Source organism: Ambystoma mexicanum, chromosome 4p (assembly GCF_040938575.1).
Source record: "Ambystoma mexicanum isolate Mex_15411 chromosome 4p, UKY_AmexF1_1, whole genome shotgun sequence".
NCBI lineage: Eukaryota > Metazoa > Chordata > Amphibia > Caudata > Ambystomatidae > Ambystoma > Ambystoma mexicanum.
In genome coordinates this window covers 544,576,147-544,591,966 of record NC_090927.1, presented here as the reverse complement: position 1 = coordinate 544,591,966, position 15,820 = coordinate 544,576,147, and the positions used below count along the sequence as shown (strand labels likewise).

General features: G+C 43.7%; 1 protein-coding gene across 6 annotated transcripts in view; it reads right to left on the bottom strand.

Annotated features, from left to right (window-relative positions):
- The window catches only part of DLGAP2 (DLG associated protein 2), a 2,662,056-nt gene that overhangs the window by 882,784 nt on the left and 1,763,452 nt on the right, over nt 1–15,820 (bottom strand). For 4 of the 6 annotated variants that reach the window (XM_069606086.1, XM_069606087.1, XM_069606085.1 and 1 more), the window contains one exon: nt 1,546–1,605. The exons of the other annotated variants lie outside the window; for them this stretch is intronic. In XM_069606086.1, the coding sequence (XP_069462187.1) occupies nt 1,546–1,605 (60 nt within the window). The remainder of the gene's footprint in view (nt 1–1,545; nt 1,606–15,820) is intronic. 6 annotated transcript variants of the gene reach the window in all.

Genomic DNA, 15,820 nt, shown 5'->3' with positions numbered 1-15,820 from the left:
AGAATTGTTTCCACCATTTTGGAAATCCTAACTCCCTCTTTCCCTTTACGTCACTGGTATAGAAATAGACTAGTGTGGCCCAGCTCTAAGGAAAGCTTCCAGTTCCAATGTGGGACTTTGGGCTGGCTTGTCCATCACATTGGGTGGTGGTCTCCCTGGTTCTTACGCTCTGGTCCAGGCCTTGTAGTTGTCCCAAATACCCTATAGTTTTTTAACTGTATGCGCGGGAAGTCTTATCAGAGAACTGGTTGAATACCTTTCGGATTTCTGGCCTAGCTCAGGTCCTACCCCTTCCTCTGGTAGATTTAAGTGTGGTTTCCGTACCCATGAAATGGGAGACATGCAGACAGGGATGCCCACTCCACAGGACCAATTCCCTTAAAGGGACAGTGTTTCAAGCACGAGGGTGTATTAAAAGGCTGTATCTCCTGTGATATGAAGGTGCTGGTTACATAGCTGGAATAATAAGCTCTCAGGTCCCCAGGGGTATTTTGTAAGGCTTTAAATGCCTATAAGGTATTCAGCAATTATCTCTGTGGCTGTCCCCTACCAAGGGAGGGAGGAAGGTAAGGCCAATCGGGGAATCCTCACTCTATTGGCCTCTAACCGATCCTCTGCTGGCTTACAGAGACACAGGCCCCATTGGTCATCCCACTACATGTCAATTCGATTGGGCTTTGTTACAGCTCATACGTATTATTACAATTTCTGGATTTGCTCCTCTGGATAGGGGTGGAAATGTAAAGCACATGTTTCACTTTTTTGGCCCTATAACAGCTAATGCCTTAAGCGCGATAACCGGTAGCCACATATATGGGGGCTGGAGTGCTTGTGTCATCAACAGGCCCCAGCCTTACACTATTTGGCTGCCGGGAAACAATGCATATCAAAGAATTGGATGCAGGACCGAACATATAAATGTAGGCTGGCTGTTTTACCCAGCATTCATGGCCACCTTTGGTCCTCCCATAACATGTAGGTTCGGCTTTGAAAATCTGGGCACCTGTTTGGTGAGCGCCCAGTTGCTCAAAGCAATGCACACTGTAAAAATCGTATCATGCTGACAGGACATTTAGGGAATCAGGCTCTTTTGGTAAATGAGAAAAAACATTCACCTATTAGCGATGCGTTGCATTATCACAAACAATTGGCCAGACACCATGTATTGTGTTGATGGGTAATGGCATATTCAGCTGTAGTCACACACCTGGTTAGAACATTGAATGTTTAGTTAGAACTTCAATTCCATCTGAATGTACATTTGAGCATACGTGTCTATTATCAAATTGATTCCTTTCATTGAAGCCATGCAAATGGGTAACATACTTTGATCAAGAAATGCCGGTGTCACAATAACACATTGTCATCAGTCAGGAAGTACTCATTCTCCCACCACAAGCAAATTTGGACTAGATAGTTAATACACGTTCAGCTGTAATGCTCTAACATATAGTGTAAGCTAAGAATGGCTTTATAATAAATATCAAATCAACAAATAAAGTAAAATGTCTGTTCCTAGCCTGGGAAAATACAGGGTACTGCCACCTTGATCTCAGGATAATCCTGTGAGGAAAAGCATTCTTGCAGACTTTCAATGAGGAAATCCTGCAAAAAAGAAGAAAAAAGAAAAAGAATTCTCTTGTTAGATTTTACTGAGATCAAAATGGATTCACCCTGTCTGTTTCCACACCCAAAACACGAGGGACTCCACGACTACTTAAAATGGGGTTCCTCACATTGTGTCTGGAGTGCCCGGTTAAAAAACAAAAACATGGTGCTGAAATGACTGTGGAGAACTGAGATATGAATTGGGCATGGGATGGAATGTGGCAGTGCTGGTTTACGTCTCCATTGAGTGAACGCACTCAATGACTCTCTCCAGCACGGAGAGAAGGGGTGCATGTTGATGAGGCGCATGCGTTGGTTCGCATTGGTTGATGCAGGACTGACTAGATGGATATCCCGCTACTTGCTATGTCGATTGAACTAAATGAGCCTGTGTTTCACGAGACAGTGGGATTCTTTCAAAATGTGAAACATCTTAGAAGTCTTCTGGAAAAATGGAGCCAATTCCAGTCATTTCACAGCAGAGCAATGGAAGGTGGCAGGTACATGGAAGCAGCAGCAGAACTGTACTAAAGGCCACAGGAAATGACGTGGCGCCACTAACGTCAAGAGATACGAGAGCCATGGAACCCAAGAAGCCCTGAAACCACACACAGTGACACGGCAGAGGTTGGCCAGATTTTTAATATTATATAATATTAATATTAATTATCATATATTAATATTTAATATTATATGATAGGTTATTTATAACGCCCTTAATACCCAGAGGTTTCTAAGAGCAGACCCGGGGATCGTTCTTGTGTCGCTCCGTGTCGTCTTCCAATGCGAGTATGTTGCCCTATCCTCCCGAGACTACTGGGAAAATGTATGTGCTTTGTCAAGTAATGTGCTCGTTCTAAGTGAAGGGAATGGTGAGAAAGTAAGAACAGCATTGCAACTGATTTATTCCAGTGATAAATGCTTCTACACAGTGTTTCAATCAATGAGCTAAGGTTTGCATACTTATTCAAGTCCCAGATTAAATGCACTCTACTAGGTCAGATCTTTGCAAAAACCTTCTGTAATACATCTGAAAATTGATTCAGTTGTTGGACTTCATATCATACAGTTTTCCCAAAGACCGGGCGACTGTTCAATGCCTAGAAATGAGCCAATTTACCTGAAATGCCAGGTAAGTGTGTGGAGATCACAATATTGTGAACAAAGTAAAGGGTGTCCTTATGTTACACTTGATCTAATCTAGGGAAACGATATTTTCAATTTTGAGTTTGGGACATGTCAACATAGAGGGATTCTTTGCTGCCTACTATTTCATCATTAAGAGGCTGGCCGTAAAAGGATTTACCTCAAAAGAACTAATTCTGAAAAAGGTGCAAAGAAAAAAAAATGGTTAAAAGCCTGTCAATATGAATCAGTGATCAGCACTGGTAGCTCGACAATTAAAATTAAACAAATCACCTCAACTTGTTCCTTCCGCTGCAGAACCCTTTGCTTACAACTGCCCCACATTACACTAAAATACAACCACAGGGCAGAGTGTTTTGAACAAAAAACCTAAATACCATAAATATTGATTACTCGTCAATAGTTTTCCAGATAATGCTATTTTCCAGAAAATAACTTGCGGGAAAAATATTTCACTATGGTGAAAGTAGATATCGTAGCATATTCACATGATGCGTGCATGATACCAAGAACCGTATGAAATAAATATAATCAATTGTTAGTTCAAAACCATAAACTAGAAAACACAAAGTGTACGTATGTTAATCAAATAACCTTCTCCATCTTTTGGTAAATCGATATCAAGCACTAAAATAAGTCATTTTGAGTTGAATCAGTGTAAACAAATAATGAAATAATAAGACCTTTGCAGGCAATGCTTTGCTGAGGCACTCTATTTACATTAGTGTCAGATCTGCTACTCTAGCTCTGCATTCAGCTCCACGAGTAGGGATTAAGTATGGGCAAAGTTATTTGGCTAAACTCAAAATCCCTCAGATTTCCGCTGATTCATCAAAGAAAAACATTTGCAAACTTAATTTGGGTTCGCGTCCAAGAAGTACAGGCAAGTTCAATCTGAGGTTGGCTACAAGGCACACCTGGAAGCAGTTAATGATCAGACCTGTAGGTAGATGAGGATTTAGGTGGTCGCTGGTGCTGACATAACGTAGTCGCAGCTCAGAGTTGTAAGCTTGCGTAACACTGGGCTAGTTGAAAGTGAGGTCGAGTTTGTATAGCTTGTTCATTATTTGACTGCATACACTGACACAAACCTATATGATGGCGTTGTGCGTTGTCAGGAAATTAAATACAGTGTCTATTAATGATTGCGCAACAACCAAGCCATATTGTTCAGGGGTGGTCTGGGAATCAAAAGAGGACCTGGAAATAATTTTCAAAGTGGCCCCATATTGCACATTGTCAGCAAGCTCAACCCTTTTCCAGCGGGAAATACCACACAAAAGAAACCCAGGGTGCAGAGGCCTACCCAGAAATCTCCAGAGTTCCCTGTAGGCCAGACCACCGCTGATCTCGTTTTGAGCAGGTCAGGGAGAGCCTGAGAAAGAATCACAGTGCTGATGGTTCTCGAAAGATCCGGCCAATCCAGCAAACCCCAGCTATGGGATTCAGTTTTACTCGCTGGATCAGTGAGGCACAAGTTCACCAAGCTTGGTTGAGATAACACTTTGTCATATGTTTGTGAGGCCCAGTGGATCTGCAGAGAATGTGGAGTAATGCGTTGGGTAAAAACACAAGCATCAGGGAATGTAGGCAGGTCTAAGAGTGTGTGAAAAAGTCTGTAAGGTTAAAAAAGGGAGCAAGGTAAGAAGAACATGAGGTAATGCAGAGGGGACAGTAAGAAAACAGGAATGCTTGGGCAAAGTGGATACAAAAGTCATTGAGGAACATGAGACTGGCAGAGTGGGTAATAAAACAAAACTGCTCAATGGTTTTGTAAATGGGCCTTCAATTTCAACAAAGCCATTTAGAACGCAACAATGGAAATGCTGAATTGATGTGAAACCAAGGTACTGAAGGACTGTTTAGAGCAGCAATGAAGATAAATTATGTAGCAAACATGAATAATTAATAAAGAAATGGCAGTGTATGGAAACATGTTGGATTAATAGACATCATATGAATGATTAATTCTACAAGGCATCCATATGTGTCTTTTGCATACAAGATCAGTCACAAACACTTATTTAAAGCCAGTTAGCACCCAAAAGACTTATAAGCAAATCAATCTTACTAAGACTGTTATGTCAACTCTATGGCATTGCATTGTAATTGATACCACATATTATATTAGAAAAGAACATATGAAATATAAAGAGCGAGTATGAAAAAAAGAAATACACTGTCATTATTGGTAGCAATCTCAGAATCAGCACATGCCCCGTATTATGCTAGGAATCAACATATGAAATACTTACAAGTGAGTATGACACAAATCAATAAAAACATACTTCAATTCTGTGCAACAACCTCAGAATTAGCATGTGCATTGTGGTGTGAATATCTGTGTGTTTCATCTCGAAAACCCAGGACATCCTCTCCACCCTATCGTCCTCTCTTCCCTCTTCTCTCTCCACTACCTCTTCCCCCCGTAGCCGCCTCTCCTCCCCTTTCTCTTCCTTTCCTCTGTTCTCCCCTGATGAGATTTCCAGAGAAGTCCGATCTATGAAAGCCTCGTCAAAACAGGTTCTTCCCTGTTCGTCCAAAACCATCAAGGACCTTATTGACACCCTTGCTCCTGCCTTGGTTGATTTATACAGCCACTCCTTCGCCTCTGGAGCCTTCCCCTCCCCTCTGAAGCACTGTCTTGTTCATCCTCTTCTCAAGAAACCCACAGCCGACCCCTCCTGCCCGGCTAACTATCACCCAATCTCTATCACTCCTTTCCTGGGCAAACTCTTGGAAAAGCTTGCCATCTACCAGCTTAATCTTCACACTAATTCTGTTGGTTGTCTCCATGACCATCAGTCTGGCTTCAGAGCAGCCAGAAGCACAGAAACTGCTCTCTGACTATCCGTGAAGGCCTTGCACCCCAACCTTGATTCTAATCTCCCCTCTGTCCTCATCCTACTCGATCTCTCTTCTGCCTTTGACAGGGTCAACCATGCCATCCTGCTCAAACGCCTCCGTGATAACCTGGATATCACTAATCAGGCCCTTTCCTGGCTGACCTCCTTCCTCTCCAACCGCCTCTCCCAGGTCCAACTTGGGTTCTTCCTTTCCTCTATCTCACTCTCCACCTGTGGTGTTCCCCAGGGGTCTAACCTCTCTCCCTGGCTCTTCAACCAATACCTTGCAACCCTCACCCACTGCTCCAATTTCGGTGCTATGTGGATGACACTCAGCTTGTTTACCGGCTCCCATCTGCCACCTCTTCACCCTCGCTCATCTCTGACTGTATGTCTGCAATCCAGGCGTGGTGTGCCACCAACAACCTCTGCCTTAATGCTAGTAAGAAAGAGATCGACCTTATCAGCACTCCTGCACCTTCCTTTCCTGTCACTCTCTGGCCAGCCTCCCTTGGCCCTCACCCTGCTCCCACCTGTGAGGCTAAGAACCTCAGGGTCAACTTTGACTCCACGCTTTCCTTTTCTTCACACATCTCTGACATCTCTAAGAAGTCAAACTACCAACTGCACCTCTTCAGAGGTATTCTTCCTTTCCTCTCCTTCCTCCAGAAGCTCAGTGTCTCTAGAGCTCTGGTTCTCTCTAGGCAAGACTACTTCAAAAGCCTCTTTCTAAATCTTCCTGCCACTACTCTCTGCCCTCTGCAACTCATCCAGAACAGGACTGCGAGACTTGTCCTTGGCCTCAAGCCCAGGTATGATTGTATCTCTCCAGCCCTGAAATCTCTTCATTGATTCCCAGGGGTTGCAAGGATTAAGTTCAAGTCCCTTTGCATTATCCACAAGGCCTTCTGGGCCTGGGTCCACAATACCTTCAACTCTCCCTTTGGAAATACCTTCCTACTTGAGCTCTTCGCTCCTCCACCTCCAACTCCCTCAGGGTCAGCCTCTTCTCCAAGCAGCAATTTGGTTGTAGATCTCTTACTTCGGCTGGGGCTTCCCTCTGGAACAGCCTTCCTGCCTTTCTGAAACCTGAAGAGAATCATCTTCCGTTCCAGAAGGACCTCAAGACCTTCCTCTTTACTTCTGCCTTCTCTCTTCCTCTCCGCTGCAGATCTCTGTCTGCTTCGGCACTGGGGTCCTGACTACCCTCTGATTTCGGGCCCAGATCCCTGCCCACCCAGCCGCATACCTGCAGAAAATCGGGAGGGGATTCCATTTTAAAACGAGGGGCCCGTCCCAACTGCACTTGCAAGAGTCTTTAAAATAATTTCTGCTATCTACAGGGAGCTTCACGCCCTTTCAGCTAAATGGCAGAGGACGTCCGATATTACCGGGACACCAAAGCTTACAAGGTCAACGGTTCTTTAACCATCATCTTTCTGCTACCACGTGAACCAGGGTTCTCGACCCAGCCCTTTAAGACGAGGTAGCCATACTTTGAGATAATAATCAATCTAACTTAGGAAGTTGGTAAATCAAAGCTGTTTTATTTGCAATTGTCTAAAACAGGGAGTTACAAAGAACATCGACAAATCGTTCGATTTTCTCGCTCTCTCAACGCTCTTATAAAAAAACATCTTATATAGTAAAAACTCATCATTACTGACATCATCCTACATGGTAAACTACAAAAAACTATTGGAGAAAGTGATTGGATCTAAGGGAACATCTAGGTATAAGTTCCATACTTGTACAAGAGAGTGATATGGTTTCTAATATCAGGTGGGTCAACTAAGCCCTCCCCTCAAACAGGTCACTATGAATGTCATCAAATACACAAGGTCCCATTGGTTACACAATCTATAGGGCTCTTCACTACGTGGCCCTCTACAATTGGTTGGCACCCTTACATCCATCAGTACTTTTCCACATACGCCAGCAGCATGCAGGCTGGCCTCCAGGTGCTGGTGGGTTGGTCTTGACCATAGCTTCCCACCAATTAGCAAGTCATCTATCATCACCTCTTGTGGTCTGCATGTCAATTAAGGCTTTGAACTTGTCCTTGGAAATGTTCCTTGCTCTGGAGAATACGAAGGAGTATATCATGCTCTGTCTCCTTGCGTGGGTGAAGCTCGTCACGATTGTCCATTTTCAGCCATCCACTTGACTGAAGACCATATTTTTGAGCTTTGGTGTATTTAAAATACTATTATTTAATGAACCTCTGACATCTATGCTGTTTTCGTGCCCATCTTCTGAACAGAAATTTGTTCTTTCACACGTTTGTAGCTACTGTCTGATCATTCCGGCCCAGAGCCGCCTTGGCTTCTTGGGGCTGGTCCAGCCTCGCCCTTCTTTGATTCACTTCTGTAATTCGATTGCTTTTCAGCTGCGACACACTGGAAAAGCCTTCCTTTTCTGGTTCAGCTCTGCTAAAATGCGTAGTGGAATCATCCATAATTCAGTCACTCGTAGATATAAATATGCCGCAATCTATTCACTACATAGCTAGACTTAAAAATACTTTGGGCCTCATTACGAGGTTGGAGGCAGCCATGGAGCTATTAGCTCCATGGCTGCCTCCAAACCCCTTCGGACTCCTCCCTGGTGAATGGAGCAATTACCGGTCCATTCCGAGGTCAGAGGGACCGGTAATTCCCCATTCACCAGGGCTATTCCCCATTCCCATTTGAGCCCCCATAGGACTCAATGGGAATGGGGAAGGCGCTAATAACGGTACCTCAAATTGCGGTACCGTTATTAGCTCTAGAGTCCCTTTGCGAGACCCGTCCTTAACTCCTGCAAAAACCAGGCGTTATGGAAGGACCCGCAAAGGGAACTCGTAGTAGGGAGGTAAGGGATTACCGGCACCAGTGCCCTTACCAGTGCCGGTAATCCCTTACCTCCCACCTCGTAATGAGGCCCTTTGTCTGCTTGCATTTCTTTGCATCCGTACACATGTAAAATGACTTGATATCTTCAACATTTTTGTAACATAAACATCTTCATTTTGATCCCGAAGTGTTTCTGATTTTTGATACTTTCTCGATGCCTATAGAATATCTATGTTCTCTTGTCCCTGCATCTCTTCTTGGTGCGTCAGTCTTGCTTCGTGTGACGTCACCAATCTGCTCTTTTGCACACTTTTCACACTTCTTCTGGTATTTCATTCAAATGGCTATCATATTGCCGTGTATGCAGGTATGGCTTTCTTAATGGGAACCTTGCTTTCCGGATTCTTCTTGGTATTAGTATCTTCACTGGCACTGCACGTATTTCATATTCTGGTTCCCAGCATATAGGCAACATGGGCTCGATGCTTGAGTTGGGGGTACTTGACTCACTCCCTACAGATACAACAAGGAGTTCTAAAAGGATATGTTCTTAGTGGAAAAAAGGTGCAAAATGGACTAAGCCAGTTTCTACGGTCCCAAATGTAAGGGGACATGGTCACCTTAAAGTATCTGATTCCAAGCATAGGGGGTTCAATGACATCAAACCAGGCTTTGAGGTGCGGAAGGTGCAGATTAGACCAGGTTAGGGTGCGGCAAGTTGTGTGGATCCAGTAGGCGACTTGGCATTGATTCGCTTTGAAGCAGCTGCTTACTGCGGCTTGAACGCGGGGGGTTGAACAATGCAGTTCACATGGCTCCCAAAATAAGTTTGAAGGCCGAGCCAGTTTGAGATGTTGGTAACCGCTGGTTCAGGTTGAGGTGTAATGCATGGATCCAAGGCTTTCAGTCAAAATGTGGCGGTTCACAGCTGTGACATTCATGGTCTGATACAATATTCGAGTGGTGGCAGTTCTAGGTTATCTACAGAAGTAAGCTAGTTCTTGAAGCCAAACAAGTGACATGCTCTACCTGGTACAATGTGGTGGTGAGCCAGTTCTTAGATGCAGCACCAACTGTTTAGCGTTTCAGTGAGCGCCAAAAGCAGCACTGTTGGATTCTTCTGGTTTGAAGTTTTGAGCATGACTCAAATCTGTTTGATGCTGTGAAAACAAGGATCCTGGCTGTAATGGCCCTCAGGATGCTGTCACAATTTATAGGTGCAGGGACAAGATGGGTCAATCTTCTTGTTCTCTTTAACCAGGGGAGGCTGGATAACACCTACAGGGTTCCATGGGTAACACCTACAGGGTTCCCTGGGTACCAGTGCATCTCTCAGAGAAGCAGGTCTTTGTCCAGCAGCAGTTCACCCCCAATGAGCCCTTGGTATGGATAGAGAGCACATTTTCCTTCAGCCTTGAAGCAGTACTTCACCTAAATGGCTCTGGGGTTAATGAAGATCAACTCTACCAAAATAAGTCCAAATGAATTCTTCTTTATGTCCTGGATAGTCCAAACGTGAATCAATGAAGGGTGGAGATCCCCTATGTTATAGGCAAAAGGCCCCAATAGGATTGGGGAAAAGCAAACCTGATTTAAGTGGTCCATTCTCTGTTTTGGGACAAGTGGTATTTGCCTGATTGCCTACCACCCAAAGGTCTTTAGGTAAAGGAAGGCTGAAAGGAAAGGGATGAACAGAGAAAAACAAGATGGTGGATTCCTTCATAAAATTTCTGTGCTCCCTCTGTCTACACTAACTAACCCACCTTCTCAGACACATAGCATCAACCGCTCTTTTTTATGCAGCACCCTGATTTGAGGCTACTCCTTGTGCTTAGGATGTGCCCTTTGTATCCTGTTTACCAATACAGATCCTGCTGAGGGCTGTCCTGCTGGAGAGAGGCTACTTGATCTGATCAAAGAGAGGCAGCTCCCACTGGCTATATTCCTGCTGATTGCAAACAGTCTACAGAGAATGCACATCCTGTACATAGCTGGCCTGGGCACACAGTATTGACATACTTATGATACAGATCAGGTGTGGCTTTAATAATTATGTGAATATCAGCCACCGTATCTCAAACTCAGGTATGTCTTATGTAGTTTTGGAACAGTGGTGCAGATTTTAAAAGAAGTTTCTGCAGCGCAGTAGATTTTTTTCACCACAGCAGCCGTGCAGGGCACCTGTGGCCACTGAACTTTCTCTGTGCTACTGAGGAGCAGGCACTGCAAATCAGATACTGATGCAGCAGGGCACAGGCGAGCACTATTCTTTTGTAATGGAGTTTGCTGAAAGGGGTCTGTGGCTGCCGTACCACAAATTCTGAGATGGAATGAACTGAATCATTTTATTCTTAATAAAAGTCAAAGAAGCTAGGGCTTCTACACACATGCCAGATGGCAATTTCTCGCAATGTCTCCTTGTCCTTCATCAGATGTCATCATCCTGGCACATGCATGCTCGTTCCTCAGTGAACACAGGTGTGCCGCTCTCAGATGGATAGGTACTCAAGCTCACTCCATAGCTAGAGCACTGGAGAACTAGATGCTAGATCACTTGCTCAGGAAGTAAGCAGCCATAAGTCCTACCTCGCCAAACACCAGCAGTTTGTTCAGATGGACTCCTCTAGAAAGCAAATAGTGCCTGTCACCTGTGAAGTCCTGCAGGGTTCCATCGTCTCCCCAGTGATCTTCATCTATACATGGAGCCACTGGGAGCCCTCATGGCCACATACACCAATACCCCAATGACACACAGCTATACCTCAACATCAACTCCATCAAGGATATTCATTGGCTCAAAACCTGCCTCTCGCTGATCCAGTCTTGGATGTCCAGTGCATACTTGAAGCTCAACCCCTAGAAGACTAAATTCTTACTCCTCACCAACAACACCGAACACCCAGACATACAAACCTGGATATCACCATCAACCCTGAGGGTTTCACCCACGCATCCAAGCCCTACAACATCATTGTGCATTACTGGCAGTGGAAACATCATAATGGCTGCCGGAAAGCATGCTGCTTGCCAGAAATCATCCAAAAATGCACATTTAAAACCTGACAGATAGGCCACCATCTTCTTTTGCCTCTGTCAGTGTTAATACAGGAGACCATTGCCAGACCCTATCCTTTGGCTGCACACAGAGCAAAATCAGTGCAAAGGAATATGGTGCTGGTCAAAATCTGTTTTAATTAATGTCAAAAATTGCTAAAATCATGGGCACGAAACCACCAAACAAAAAAATCCAACTTCTGGTTGGGTGTTCTACATTACTCTACTGCAGAATCCACATCAATACAATGTTAGCAAGGATCATATGCTATCAAGTAAAATCCCCTTTTTGAAATGTATTAATTCAAGACAGCTGCCAAAAATGGGTGCAGTACCGGTGCTTGACACTGACCGGCGCTAGCGATATAAACTCTGACAGGAGACCTGTATTTCTGAAGCTAGAGTTAGCTGAGACTTCAAAAGGCTGGCTGTCCCCGGGAAGTCTTTACACCTAGTATTCTCAGCAAGAAGGCAGGAAATCACATGGTTCTGTTAATCAGATGGAGAGTGGCACCCTGGACAGATGCCCTGCTAGCAGGAAAAACCAGACAAAGGATTCCTTCAGCTGAATAGGGTATGCTGATTTTGGGTGTGAACTGTCAACACTGCTCTAGGGGAAGGCAAGACATCTGATCTCTGAGTCAAGCCAAGTTTCTAGGGGCGGAGACAAATGACTGTGGATTCAGAGAGTCCAGCAAATATATGTTTTGTGAGAATACTGACAACTAATTATACCAAGTGGACAACAATGTACAATTTGGGGATTCTTAATATGAAAAATGCACCCACAATTTGAGACGAAGCTGGACGCTGTAGGATGTTCTGAGGCGAAGCCCTGTAATTATTAATATTGTAACGTCTGTGTTTATGCTAGAGACCTCAGAACTTACTGTAATATGCCCAGAGAGGGTGTGCACATCCGTGTCAGATTTGATGAAAAACCAATATTGCGAAACCCATCAAAAGCGCAAAATGTTGTCACTTCTGCACCCAAGCTCTTAGAAAGATCAAGGTTGAACAGAGAACTGTCTTAATTCATCTGTGATGTGTACATGTATTCTCAACAACTTGTGTATCTGGAAAGCATGTTTGGTTATGAAAAATTGTTTTTCTAAGTAAATGCTAAGGGGAGGGACTTCAGCCAAGCCATAAACATAGCATCACTCTGACCCATCCTGACTCACTACTCTGTTCTCCAGTCAGGTCACAGTAAATCCTTTAACCTATCAGGATCCTCAGAGGGTTGGGCATAGAAAGTCAGCATTCCCACCCACTTTCAAAAGACATAAAAAGAACCACTGAGACCCAGAAAGACACATTCATTGTTCACTCTTTAATCGATTTCTGCACAGCATGCTGCCCGACCATATCCAGAACTTCGACTCAAGATAGACTCCAGAACCTGAAGCAGAGAGGCCTGAACCAAAAGCTGAATCCTTCTCAGCAGGCCTCAGAATCCAGCAACCTAACTAACCTATTCAAAAGCCGGGCGAGCTGTTTGATTCTGGCTAGAACCATATCCAGACCCAGAAAACAGAGCTGTATCCAGACCCAGAAAGCAGAGCTGTATCCAGACCCGGACCAGACCGCCATGCAGTGCTGATAGCAGACCCAGACCAGACCGCTGTGAGCAGAACCAGTGCCAGAGACCATCCCGTGGTGAGAGAACCGCAGCCCACCTCACCAGATCTGTGACGAGGTCCATTCCATTCCAAAACTAGGAGTGAGTATCCAGCCAAGAACTGTGCATAGTCATCTCTTCTAAGGTGATCCTATCCCATCCATTCCAACCTAATTAGACCTGCGTAGAAATCGTGTGTCCATTCTGTGATTTCAAAGCTGCAAAAGTGTCATCTGTCATTCTGAAATATTGACTTCATTTCTGAAAATATACCGCCACAAAAATGTCTGTATCTTTTGAACCGTATGTCCTAGAAGCGAAAAGTGTGATATATATATATATTGTTTAATTTTTCCAATGAACCTTTTAATTTGCAAAACAAACCTACTTCTTGGCTCAGTGAGGTCAGGGGGATTCAAAGAGACGGGTGTTATATAAGGGTTTATCATCCAGAACTTGACATAAAAATATATAAATAAGGGCTTCCATTGGGCATCCCAGAGTAGGCATTGGCTTAGTTTGATTGCTGAATTGAAGTCACTTACAGAGTGGGGGCTCGTCCGGGACGTCTGGATTAGATCTACCACTTGTGTAGCTTAATACAGTTTGATAACTGACAGGATACATAAATCCTGTTGGATCACCACACTGTGTTATGCTGTAAAAGCACTCCTCAAAGGAAGGCTCTAAGGAAACGGTCTGTTTTGCAAAATAAAATACTAACTCTATAAGTCAGGAAGGAAATCAATTTCCAGAATGACGACACTAGTAGACATCAAAATAGCGAGAGAGCACCTCTTACATAAGCTATTTGTGAGAGGTGAGTGGACTCAGCAGGACCAGATGGGGTGGTTGCAGGCAATCGCACCCCAGATCACTGCAACATGTGGGGAAAACTATAAGAAAAGCATGCAAGCGTTGGACCGAACACAAGTCCAATATAAGAACAGGAAATATCAAATCCCCAGTAGCCAGACATTTTAAAGAAAATGGTCACACCATAGCTCAACCACGGGTGGTGATACTAGAAGTGGTCCGACCATCCCCAAGAGGAGGAGACTTAGCCAAAAGATTGGCACAAAGAGAGCTTTTTTGGATACATAAATTAGACTCAATGACACCCTTGGGCCTAAATGAAGACTTTTACCTGGGGCCATTTCTGTAGACACATAATGTACCCTGCATACAGTTGGTTGACCCAAGAGTCAGTATTAATTTACCTCAAGCAGTGCTTGCTATCAGGACTGTAGGTCCGACAAAGATTGTAAGTCTCCCTTGGAGGGACAGAGATATAAAGGCATGGACCTCTTGGTCTAATATTGTTTGAACATGATGTTACTTAAAAAACATGCTTTTCTGCTCATTTGATCATAGACAATGAATTATTTCCAGCACATTAGGCCACCTAGTCAGTCCTTTTTTGCATTTCAAAGATTGTGAGTCTCCCCAGTAGAGACAGATATTTCATCAATATAGGAACGTGCTGTAGATAATGCATACTTAGATTTAACCTTTTTCACATACCTGTGTTATTTCCACACTTACTCTTTAACTACCATATTCGGAGCAATCTTACTACTTAGATTTAACCTTTTTTACATACTTGTGTCATTTCCACACTTGCTCTTTAACTACCATATTCAGAGCGATCTTACCCCTTGTTGATCTATTTTTCCCTTTAAGAGGTTAAAATAATACAGCAGTAAAACACGGTAAACATCACATAAGTGGTTCTTCAAAAAAAGTAAACAGTGGTGACATCACTGCACGCACATGCGTGATGACGCCACATAATAACGTTAGCCTCAGGTATACACACATTGAGGTGTACACATAAACACTTTACCTTTACATCTTAGGCTCTTTTTAATATCAGGCTCTCCTACAGCCTACTACCCAAGAATGCTCTAGTTTACAAAATTACTATTGATTCGTACAAACTTGTCTGATAACGTCACGGCACGCCACGTACGTGATGACATCATCACTAAGCGCCGATATATACGGCTGCCATTTTAGGGCTTAAACAGGCATGCGAGGAAGGAATACAGGTATCCTACCTACTACTATTCTACTAACTTGGGGTAAGCAGCTATTGGACCTAGGTCCTTCCCTTCAAGTAGAGGCTATGTTTACATCCCTCTCGAGCCACTGGGCTTACTTTAAAATAATTCTCTATCTCTAGATTTGGACATCGATCCACATAGAGGGATCTACCACTCAGAAGATATTCTGCGCAGCCAGCCTGTATTTGTCATACTAGAGGACTGGGACCTGTACCCCACTTCACTTGGTAAAGTCACTTACCCTTTGAATACACTTTTTAGCGGATTTTGCCCCTACCATTCCAACCTCCTATTACACGTTTTAAGATTTTAGTAAATCTTTCAAACCCTTTTTTTAAAAAAGAACACAGATGCAATTACTCTACTTTGGAGTTCCGTGATTCTTTGACATTGTATATGTCATTCATCAAACGACATCCCTAAGTAATAGAGATTCATTATAGGTCATACCTAACTCACAGGGGTCACAACATGATCCACTCTAAATCTTTATATGAATAGGGGTTACCGCTTCCTCTCAACAGCCCCGCTTGAGTACCTGTTTTTATTTTGTGTAGACAGTCACAATGTACAAATCTTGATTTCTTTTTGGTAATCATACTTCCAAACTTGTTAAATGATTGTATTAATTTGAAATAGGAGTAC